Source organism: Nyctereutes procyonoides, unplaced genomic scaffold (genome assembly GCF_905146905.1).
Source record: "Nyctereutes procyonoides isolate TBG_1078 unplaced genomic scaffold, NYPRO_anot_genome, whole genome shotgun sequence".
Classification (NCBI taxonomy): domain Eukaryota; kingdom Metazoa; phylum Chordata; class Mammalia; order Carnivora; family Canidae; genus Nyctereutes; species Nyctereutes procyonoides.
This window is the reverse complement of record NW_026575042.1, coordinates 32,322,029-32,334,139: the sequence shown is the minus strand read 5'-3', so window position 1 is coordinate 32,334,139 and position 12,111 is coordinate 32,322,029. Positions and strand designations below refer to the sequence as shown.

At 45.5% G+C, this 12,111-nt stretch overlaps 1 protein-coding gene across 1 annotated transcript in view; it reads right to left on the bottom strand.

Moving 5' to 3' along the window:
* Positions 1-4,046: 4,046 nt before the first annotated feature.
* The window catches only part of EPHB1 (EPH receptor B1), a 431,779-nt gene continuing 423,714 nt past the window's right edge, over positions 4,047-12,111 (bottom strand). The window contains exons 14-16 of the mRNA XM_055321648.1: positions 11,451-11,644; positions 9,403-9,558; positions 4,047-5,503 (exon numbers count right to left, since the gene is read on the bottom strand). Coding sequence (XP_055177623.1) covers positions 5,395-5,503; positions 9,403-9,558; positions 11,451-11,644 — 459 coding nt within the window. The 3' untranslated portion in view covers positions 4,047-5,394. The remainder of the gene's footprint in view (positions 5,504-9,402; positions 9,559-11,450; positions 11,645-12,111) is intronic.

The window sequence follows — 12,111 nt, the reverse complement described above, 5'->3', positions numbered from 1 at the left end:
GTTAAACTTCACAAAAGTAAAATTAGAATAGCTTACAGTTGATAGCAGTTAAGAATAAGTGAGAAAGATTCCAACTGAATACCTAGGGACTAATTTCTTTAAAAGTGTGCTGTTTCAGGTCATGGACTTCAGTAGGTAAAATGATGATACCCAAAACTTTCTCAACTCAAATTTATTTAAATTACCAGATAGGTATTGAGCACCTGCCACATGTTAGGCAGTGTATTGGGTGCTGGATACAGAGGTGACTAGGACATGACCTGAGTCCACTCTCACTCTGGAGATCACCAGAAGTTTCTGGAAGAGAAGGAACACCATGTGTCACGTTGTGACTCCTGGCAACACAGGAACCCATGAAGGGCCTGCAATAACACGGTCAGCCCAGGAGGGATGCAGGGGTAGGGGTTAAGGGCAGAGGGCTCTCCTTTTCTCCCAGGCGCATAATGGAGGTCCATCCACCACTGCCCAAATTTGTCCATCACACCCTCTGCCTTAAACAGGATCTGTAGGACACCTCAACCCCCACCTGCCCACCACCAGGGCTGGTACTCTCTGAGAGGGACTGAGAATTTGTTATCAGCCCCTGTGCCCATGTTCTCATGTGGAAATTGCTAGTCTCAAGAGATTCCCTAGTGATGAACATAGTTGCCATTCAACATCGATCAACTTGAATGACCTTTCAGTGTGTGATCCAGTCACCCCCTGCCCTTTTGACAACATTTCTGCGGCTTCAGTGATTCCCTTCTCCCATCACCAACCCCCAGCCCTATTGATATCTTAGACTATACAAAATCTCATTTCAATTTTGAAAATGACCCTGAAACTTCTATATGAACTGCAAGGCATCTCACTGAATGCAAAGCTCTCCGTGACATGGATGTTAAGTGTCCTTTGAGCCTTCTTGGTGGCGGAGAACCCTGGATGCTACCCGTTTGTTGCTAATACTCCATCATGGTGGTGCTTGTCCCTTGCTTCACTTGCCAGGGACCTAATCATGCCCTTACTCAGTTGGGGCCAAAGCTGTTATTACTTTTGAAATGATAATGAGGTTCCCAGGCTAACTCACAAAGGCCTTTTTAGAATAAACCCTAGCTGTTAGAGTCTTGCACTTTTAACTGACACATTGTAGATTCTCACCTTTCGGCCCAATATCCCACTCCTCCTGCCCCCAGTATTCCTGGTGTTGTATTCCTCAATCCTCACTGGTTTCTGTTCTTTTCACAAAGGCATGGCCAAGGGTAACTTCTGTCCTTTACTTAATTTCGATTATACTAGGGGACCTCAGTGATTTCAATTATCCTACGGGACCTCACTGACCCAGATCTACACATAACTTTGTGGGGGGGGGAGGGCGTAGGGAGGTGGTAGGTGAGAGTAGGCATGTGATTTTGGTACTATCCGTACCTGTTTGACATCTATGAGCTCCAGTGATCTTCAAATGACACAATAAACACCCGCTCTGTAAATGTATCTACTCGCTTCATCCCTGTCTTGCTTTATTAGAGGGGGCAAGGAGAGAGCACAGAGAGGTGGGTCATAATCTCAAAGGCTTTCTCATAAATCACCTCCATTCCCATAACCCCTGAGTCAGGAGCACTAATTAAATATTGCCCACCTGTTCCCTGTGCAGTCCTCACCCGCATGACCCTTGGTGGCTGCAGGCATGCCTGGCACAGAGCCTGTCTCTGTAAGCCATATCCTGGGCTGTGTAGCACGGCTGTAGATTTACATCTTTGTAGCCCAGCTCAGGGGGCCACAGGCCAATGCCCACTGTGCAAAGTGTGTTTTTAAGAAACAATTTGAATTGGAATTCATCCTCTGCCAGATGATAAAGTAGCATGTCTAACTGAAATCTGGAGGCTGGGGTCTCACAGCCAGGAAGCATTTTTCCCAGGGAGTTCTTTTGAAGGTGTGAGTTAAGTCTCCTTGGCACCAAACTGCCAATGAGCACAGATACCTCTATTCAGGAGACCAGCCTCAGCTCCTATAGCTTCATGTCCAAGAAGGTGAGGGTTCATTTCTCTCTTTCTGAGTAGCTCAAGAACTTTAATAACTATCCCTCCCAGAGTCAAGAACTTCACATTTATTACTGATTCCAGGAAGGCCGGTTAGTGTAGTGCAGTGGTTTCCAAAGTGTGGTCCTTGGGCCAGCAACATCAGCTGGCCACCTGGCAATCTTGAGAAGTGCCAATTATTGGACTCCACTCCAGATCTATGGAGTCAGAAAACTCATGGGTTGGGCCCAGTGATGTGCTTTTCTACACACACATCCCCTCCAGGGATGCTAATGCATGCTCAAGTGTGAGACCGCTGGGATTGTGGATAAGAGCATGGAGTCAAATTGTCTGACTCAAAATCCTGACTCCACCATTGTGTGAAGTAGGAAAGGTCCTGTCTGTTTCTTCATCTGAAAACTGGTGACAATAATGTATCTGCTACTACTTTGTAAGATGCTTGTGAGGAAGAGAGTTAATAGATGTGAAGTACTTACACCGTGCTTGGCATAGAGAAGCTGCTCAGGAGCGTTAGACAGGCCTTATCAGAGGTCGTTACTACTATCCGTTTATACATAAGAGGGAACAGAGGCTCAGGGAGGTAAATGACTGACCCTGGGCCACAGAGGGAAGGCATGATATCTCACTCATAGAGACACACCACATTCTGGGGTGTAGGGTAGGGGGCAGCCTGGCATATGAAGCTGTGGGAGGCATCTGCAGAGAAGGGGGTATGTCAAGAACTTGGTCATGCCCCTCCCACTGAGAACTAGGTCTCGAGGTGCCCTGGCCTTGGCTCTGCTGACCCCTCATGCTTTCCCTGTGTGCACTTTGGATTCTCTCTCTCTCCCACTTTCGATCTCCTTTGTGGGATCTTATGGTGAAACCAAACCTAAGGGCATGACATGACTTCACTTTGACCTTGCTTTGTTGACAGCCAGAAGGTGGCTGGCATTGGTGGAGATGCAGTGAGGATTTCAGATTAAGGATGCTGCCTGAGAAATTTGGTGACAAATTAAAATCCATTCCTGTGGAAAATTGAGAGTAGATTAGCTGAATTGCCTAGACTTGTAAGACACTTCATGGATTGAGGTCTTTGGGGTAATTAGCAAATTGTGCATGGAATTGGCAAGCTATTAATAAGGGGAAGTTTTCTCTTCTACCTCCTACATAGCAGGGTTGGGGCTCTTTGCAAATGAAAATCTGCTAGGACAGTTCTGTCCATCTCCTCTTGTCCCCCCAGGGTTGAGCACAAGGCTGATATGTTAAGATGGGTTCCTCTACATCAGAGCTGTACCCCTAGGCCAATGAGCCTCCTTGAAGGGGCTTCAGAAAGTAAGACCTCCCCAAGTACAATGTTACCCAAGATTAGGGGGAAAGGCTCATTTCACCTTAAATTTGCATTAAATAAGCTACATGGGAACTGTGGCTCCCTTCCTTCCTTCCTTCCTTCCTTCCTTCCTTCCTTCCTTCCTTCCTTCCTTCCTTCCTTTCTTTTCCTTCTTTCTTTCTTTCTTTCTTTCTTTCTTTCTTTCTTTCTTTCTTTCTTTCTTTCCTTTCTTTCTTTCTTTCTTTCTTTCTTTCTTTCTTTCTTTCTTTCTTTCTTTCTTCTTTCTTTCTGGCTCCTTTTATGGCCTCACACTCTCCCCTCCAAAAGCTTGTTCACAGACATACCGCAAGCACGCAGTCTAAAACAGTCTTCAGTGGCTTTTACAAAATTGGCCTGGATATGAACTTCTTAAACTCAATATACGAACTGAAATCAGGGCTGATAGTGTATTATTGGTGATTGTTTATATTTATCTGCCAGTGACTTCTTAAGCTGCATATTTGAGGCTTCAGACTCTCATATTTATTCAGTTCTTCCTTTGGGTCACATGGGTGAGAGTGATTCTAATATAATCTGCTTCTTGGGAGTCACAAGGTCCAGGATATATTTTTCCCTCCCCTACAAGGGGAAAAAGGAAGGACAGCTGCTCAGGATTCTCCTGTACCTTGGGGATGGACCCACCGGGGTGTGAGAACACACACTCTGACACCATTCTATGTAAACCCAGACATGCTTCTGCTCATTTTAATTAGACAGATAAAATTAGCAAGGAGAGTAAGATAAAAGGAGAAATTAAAAATATTTAAATGTTAGGTGGAATTTACAAAAGTGAATTGAACAATGAGGTACAAGAAGGAATGCAGAGAAACACAGACACATTTGAAACATTCCTCGGATGCCACACGGCTTAAGCCAGTCCACAGATAAGGTAAGAAGAATTCTCTCTTGCCATCTCTTGAATTGCAGATTCCAGGGATGTGCAAGAACATTCTCCAGAAACACTTTCCTTCTCCTTCTCTTCAGATGTTACCAAGAATAATTAATCAGTCAGTATCATTCTAGAATGGCCCACACTGCACCCAATTCAAACGACTCACCTGTTTCCTGTCTGAATTTGCAAGCTCCTGAGAGTTTTTTCCCCTTTCATTTTATTTTTCTCCCTGCCCTCTCTCCCCATTGAGCCAATAGGCCAACTGGGCCAACCAGAATACAAAACCAACAATACGTTCCAGCCCCTTTGGATTTTCCGGGGGCAAAGACTTCCTGGTTCTTCTTTCTTGTTTGCATCTGTTACGAACAAGCACAGTCATTTTAGAACACAGACACACATATGTGTGCTCCTGCACACGGAAACAGGTTTTTCTATTTTTTTTTCCAATTTGTGGTTTCTTTTTCCTTTTTGCAGAAAATGCAAACAAAAGAAAAACAAGGTTTTCAATTGAAGGTACATCTCTTCTTCAATATGAAGACATTAATTGAATTGGTTGGATCCCCCATGCAGTGGTCAGCAAAGTCCTTTGGCAACTGACAGAACGACATCTGGAGACTCAGGAGCTGGGGTTTGTTTGAAGGAACTTCCCTACACGAGTCATGAGCAAAGGGAAATGGATGTGGGAGAAGGGAGAGGGCTCGTGGGGAGGAGTACAAAAGGAGAAAAGAAAAGAATGTCATTGGTGAGGAAGAAAATGGAAAACTGCCTGTTTCTTCCCTCTACCTCCTTCCCTTTCTTCCTGTGGATGGGTGACTCCAGCGCCCTGAGGGTGGGAGCCGAGTTTACTCTTGGTCCCCCCCCACCCCGATGCATACTGTTTTGTCTTCACTTCCGTTGAACATCACTTTTCCATATTTTTATTATTATAGATTTGGTTTCCCGAGGCATCTTAAACATGCTCTGTCACTGAGAAACGAAGGTCGCCTATTAGGAACAGGTCCAGTTTCTTCTTCACTGATGTCATGCGTTTCTCAGCTGAGAAGCCAATCTTTCCAGAACATTCCACACTGGTCAACCTCTGGTTCTCTCTTGAGCCTGGTCCTTTTCCTTCCTCTCCTCCCCCCAGAAAATGAGAGTTCTCATGCCATTGTCGTTGGTGACTGACTCATCTGGACCCTCATAGAATGAATGCTGTTCAGGATCTTCTTCTGATGACCTGCCAGGGTGACCCCTATTCTCAGGAGGTCTCTAGGAGGGAGAAAGCCAGACATAAAAAAAGACACTTTAGTGTTAAGGCAGCTTTTCACCGATCAAAACTCATCACAGAAGGCAAGCTCTTGATATTGTTGAATAGCAAATAAACGTATTTAAAATCCAACACTCAAGTTTACCCAAGTCTTTGGCAAATGTCTACCTAGATTATTTTCTTGCTCAATTTCACTTGCTTCATGCAGTGGCCCTAGACTCCAATGGCCCCTCCAACTTAGACAGTCCTGGAAGTGTTGTGCCCTGTTCTTCATCTGTGGGTTCTGAAGCAGCCCCTTCATTGTATCCATGACCTTAGGTGGATTGGAACTTTTCTCTGTGTTGTTTTTTTAAACACTCTAAGCACACACTATATGGGGCTTTAGTTATGCTGTGGAGCTTTCTGCCTAAATTAGTGATCACCCACTGAGATCGAAAAGATGTTGGGTTTGCTGGGTTTTCTGATGTTTTTCCCCTGAGTTTCCATTTTCTGCCTCTGTTTGAATTTTAATGTCATGAATTTTTAAGAAGGGTGATCTCAAAATAACTTTCAAATATCTGCCCAAGTGGGAATCCAAGTGATATGTTTAGGAGCGGGTTTTTGATTAGATTCATGTTTAAGCTGTGAGTCTTAATATAATCATTCATGACTTATATTTAATTGTGGGGAGACCCATGCTTCTTTTCCTAGTTAATAATAATAATAATAATAATAATAATAATAAATAGCATGTTCAAGTACTTCTCATGTGCCATATGCTATCTCATTTATATGTAATGAAGCATTTCCTAAATATTGACAAACCACTCAAAGTCAATAATAGTAATTTAACAGTAATCATTTCCTGTGTGCATCCTGTAGGCAGGCAATAGGCTAAGTGCTTTGCTTGCACTATTCTGTTAGCTCCTCACCACAAACCAATGAGATGGGTACTATTATTATTTGCTCATTTATGGACACGGCAAGTAGGACTCAAAGAAATTACGTAACATGCTCAAGGACACACAACAGATAATTGGTAGTGGAGCTGGGGTTCAAATTCAAGACTATCTGGTTCTTAGCCACCCTTGAAGGGGTATTCTCTGAACTCTTCTGAGGTCCAGACTATATTCCCCCCAAATGTCCCTGTCCCTAGCATAGCAGATCATTTTGTACCCAGACCCACGGAGGAGGCTCCATGCTCTCTTCAAACTCTCCTTTCAGCTGGCGGTCAATCCCCTCAGGGCTGCAGCTGCCTCAGATTGTCAAATTGTCCATGCCTTTTCAGCAAACACTTCTGAGAGGCATGCTCGAATTTCGAATTCACAAATTGTCTTGCAATCTATTTTATTTAGTTGCTCGTGTTCTTTTTCCATCTTTTATCTCTCAAGAAACAAACTGAATTGCTCCAATAGTGTGTGGACATTTTTTACTTTGAGCTAAATCCCTTAATTTTTCCTTTTCCGGACTGAGGAAATTACTCCATTTGATTCTTACAGTCGTGGGGGATTAGAGGGTGATGGTCCCATACTCAGCCACATTAGAGTGGGGAAGCGGAAGCAGCCCCACCGGCATGAGCACTCACTTCTGCCCCCGAATCTGGGCTCTCCTATCATCTAGGACATCCACGTTAGCTCTGCAAGATGGGGAAGCTGGTTTTCCACTGGCAAGTGTTTCTCCCCCACCCCCTTTTTTTTGATGCTGCCTGACAATAATTCATAGTGTCAGGGAGTGCCTTTTTTAGACATCAACAGAAAAATGAACCCACATTTTAAAAATGAATTCTGATGTTTAGTGAATCCTAGACTAGATGCACCATCTCCCTGGAGAATGGAGCTTCCATAATTTCTGCCAAGAATCAATCTCAGAGAGGTAGAATGGGACTTCAGGCAGACTGGGTACAAAGCAGTACTCCGGGATCAGCTTCTGGGGCTGGATGGGACCATCCCTCACCCTTGGGACTCAGCAGTTGGCCCACAGCAGGAGGAAAACCTGGCACCTGGCACTGTGTCTTAGACATAACACGTCATCGGTTAGTGTTTACCAATTGCCTGGAGGACTGACCAATCCTCTCATTTGGGAAATGTGTGTCACAGGCTACTAACCCCCACATTGGCCATACGCATTGTGGCCCAGGCATCCAGTGAAGTCCCTCTGGCAGGGTGTGTGTACTCAAAATTCAACCCTTGCCAACTTCACTTCTCAGCCTTGGCTACATGTGAGAATCACCTGGGGAGTTCTAAATGCCCGGAAGCCCAGGTCTCAGTTCATACCAATTAAACCAGAAGATCTAGGAGTGGAAGTCAGGCATTATTATTTTCTGAAGATTTCCAGGTCATCCCAGGGTGCCACAAAGTATGGGCACTCTCTACGACCCAGCAATTGCACTGTTAGGGATTTACCCCGAAGATTCAGATGCAATGAAACGCCGGGGCACCTGCACCCCGATGTTTCTAGCAGCCATGTCCACAATAGCCAAACTGTGGAAGGAGCCTCGGTGCCCATCGAAAGATGAATGGATAAAGAAGATGTGGTTTATGTATACAATGGAATATTCCTCAGCCATTAGAAACGACAAATACCCACCATTTGCTTCAACGTGGATGGAACTGGAGGGTATTATGCTGAGTGAAGTAAGTCAATCGGAGAAGGACAAACAGTGTATGTTCTCACTCATTTGGGGAATATAAATAATAGTGAAGGGGAATATAAGGGAAAGGAGAAGAAATGTGAGGGAGATATCAGAAAGGGACACAGAACATAAAGACTTCTAACTCTGGGAAATGAACTAGGGGTGGTGGAAGGGGAGGAGGGCGGGGGGTGGGGGTGAATGGGTGACGGGCACGGAGGGGGACACTTGACGGGATGAGCACTGGGTGTTATTCTGTATGTTGGTAAATTGAACACCAATAAAAATTAATTTATAAAAAAAAAAAAAGTATGGGCACTCTGTGCCCCTGGGGTGGACCGGTAGGTGGAGACAGAAGTGGCCTTCAGGAAAGCAGGCTGTAGCGCCTGCCTTGCCACTCATGAACCCTGGATCTTCAGGCAATAACTCACCTACTTTCTGAATCTGCTGAGTGGAAGGGGGCAGAGCTAGATAATTATTTCCCAACCTACAGTGCCATGAAACCCTGCCCCTCAAAAATACGGTTCCACAGTATTTAATAATTTTAAATGGGTTTCTTTATTTCAGGATTTCTCATGGCCTTTACAATGCTAATATGTGTAGCAAGTCTCCAAAAGGGTGATAAAGTATGCAGTATTTCCCAAATTTATTTGACCGGGGGACCTTTTTGCCAAGGAGAACCTATTAACATTTCCCAGAACGGGTGCTGCTCAGAACATTCTTGGGGAAACGATGGACTAATGGATGTTTAAGACCCTTTCTGGCTCTCATCTTATTTGAATAATTTTAGTTTTCATATTCCTCCATACTCCTGTGGGAGCTGCAGACTGGTAAATAATTTGTGGGGGATGGAAACGTATGCTTATTCACAAGCGCTATCTAAGTACGGATCCAGGCTCCCCCCGTACGTCTGGGATTGTTGCTGAATCAGTGCAGTGCCTCCTCCCGCTATGTTGTTTAAAGTGCTGGCTGGCTGTGTTCTTTCCATCTGGATGCTCTCTTTGATGGGTTAAATTTAAAAACTTAAATGGAGGATAGACTCTTGATGATTAGGCAAATGACATATGGCTACGATTTCGGAGAACTCTCATTTGGGGCCAGGATGGATCTCAGCCTCGCCACCCAACCCTTCCATCTTTCCAAGGCACTTCCGCACCAGGCTTGGTTCTATACAGAAGTGGAGCTCTGGGGGTGAGGCCAGAAATCAAGACTTGACTCGCACCATGATCAATAGCAGGGAAGGAGTGTTGATCCCCACCCACAGGCTGCACAGAGGTGATTCCTGTCACTTACTCTGATGTCATCTGGGTGACCAGCTGGAGGGAGGTGAAGCCGGCGGTGAGGAAGCTGTCCCTGTACTGGACCATTTTGATGGCACTGAGCCAGTCATCCACGGTGGTAAAGGCCGTGAAGTCTGGAATGGAGCGGTCTAGCAGGGGCTGGGAAGGCCTGAGAGAGAGAGAGAGAGAGAGAGAGAGAGAGAGAGAGAGAAAGGAGTAGGTGACCCCACAGCTGTAGAAGTAGTACATGGACAGAGTCACATTCTGGTCAGACAATAGACTTCCGGCAGGATGAGGATTCCTTCCTGACAGAATGAGGATTACAGGGGAGCCCACACTGACCCTTCTTTCTTTACAGAATTCTGAGTTAGCATGACTTCTGGAGGTAAGGTGGCCAGTACCCTTGGTTATGGACTCTGTTACATATCAGTCAGCCCAGACAGGTAGACATGCAGTCTTGAGGGAAGAGAAGACCTACAACTCCTCTGTAAACTAGAACTGAAGAGCTTCACCATCCAAACATCTGGTTCTTTAAAAAATATATAAAGTTCATTATGACCTTCCCAAATCTATTGGTAACATATTTTTCCCCCTGGTTCTATTTTCAGGTAATTGAAATAAATGGATCAGAGCAGCCCTCCACTGACCTTCTCTAGCAGGTTCTCAAAGTAGACACCCTGCTACCCAACCCATAAAGCAGGGTGCCATGTCAATATATGTCAGTATCCCTCAACTCCCAACACCCATGCCCAGTCCTTCACCAAGAATTAAAGATTTGACCTCCAAAATCTCTTAAACTCATCTACCTCTCTCTGCATCATTACTCTGACTTAAGACCCTATCTTCCCTGTCATTATTGCTGCAATATTCTCCTGCCTGTCTTCTTCATGCATGTTCCTTGTCCTCGACATAAGGTCCACACTGTAGCCTGGTGTTCTTTGAAAAATGCAGATGCATCATGTCCATAACCCTCACACTGACCCTGATTCATGCCACACCCTTCAATGGGGGCTCACTTCTCTGAAAATCAGCCCAGAAGTATTAACAGGGCTTACAGGCTCTGAGTGTCTGGCTTTCACCCACCTCATCAGCCTCAGTCCTGACCCAGTCCCCTCACATACTAGACTCTGAACACACTGGCCCTGTCCTTCCCACCCTCGAGGTTCTGCATATGCTGTTCCTTGGCCTGACACACCTGTCTTTCTCTTCCCATCTTCCTTTCATTTATTATCTCCCTTCAGCTCTCAACTGGAAATAACATCAGGGATGCCCCCCTGAGGTATGTATCCATGCTCCCCAACACCACACACCATCTTGCCATAGTGGCTATCAAGGTCTCACATTTGTATTTCTTTGGGTGATCATCTGGGTATGACCCCCTAAATGATTCTAAGCTCCATGAGGGCAGGAATCATGTCGCTCTTGTTCATTCTATACTGCCAGCAATGGGCATAGTGCTTAGCATATGAATGTCCAATATGCTCTGACTGATAAGATCAATTAATAAATCAGTTAACACTGCAATGTAGATGAGTAACGTACAGCTGACAGTTGCTGACAGGAGCCTGAAAGTTGTTCTGTGCATTTGCTCATAATAAGTCCAATGGGTTTGTATTTCTGTGTCCCACAGCAATCAGGGCCTTTACCTGCTAATAGGTTGGCCAAGGTTCCAAGTCTGTAGCTCTACCTGGTGTGGTTACCAGAAAGGGTACTTTCTGGAAACAGGATCTCCCAGAAGTGGAGCTTCATTCCCACTCCTATCACATATGTTCAATTGTTACAAAGCCCAGCTCCCAGGTTATCTGAAGCCAGCAGAAGGTGGAGACCCAGACAGGTATCTGGATATCTGTCTATAGCCCACGCTGGAGGTGGGGAATACTTTAGAGAGATGGAAAAGAAAAAGGAAAGGAGAAGTCTTGGAGTTTCTTCCAGAAACTGGATAAGCATAGCCACTTCATTCTCACTGTCAATAGATCAAAAGGCTAGCAGCCTTGCTCTTGGGCCTGACCCTGACTATGAGGCCACCCACACCTAGGAACCACTCTGTTCCATGAGACTCACACGGCGGTGATGGTTGCCACAGTCTTAAGACTTGCCGGGTTCCGGATCATCTTGTCTAGGGTGTTGACAATCTCTGCAAAGCGGGGCCGGCTGTTACGGTCCTTCTGCCAACAGTCCAGCATGAGCTGGTGTAGAGCGGCTGGACAGTCCATGGGTGGAGGCAGCCGGTAGTCCTGCTCAATGGCATTGATGACCTGCAGTGACACATGTGGGAATGGGGTGATAAGACACCAGCCAGTCATTCACAAATTAGTCCCTAGGGATGGAGCCTCCCTGACTCAAGTCCCCTCATTCTATGCTCCTATACCTCTCACCATCATGGATTTTAATGTGTACTTGGTCTTTTCCACCTAGACTGTGGGCTTCTTGAAAGTGAGGACCACATCGTACTGTTCCTTCGTGTCCCCAGCACCTGGAGCAAAGGCCTGACCCACACTGGATCTCTGTGAATGCTTACTGAAGAACGAGCTGGTGAATGGCTTGAGCTTCTCCTCTCTTTAAAAGGACAGCAGGCCCCATTCTGCCTTGATGGCAGCTGGTAGAACTGGGGGTGATGAAGCAATGGCACGTGGGAAAGAAACCTAGTGAGTTTGTTAGTTATAAAGAATATCCTCCAAAGTCCGCGGTGGGCTAGCCCTTATACTGCTAATGGAAGGAAGGA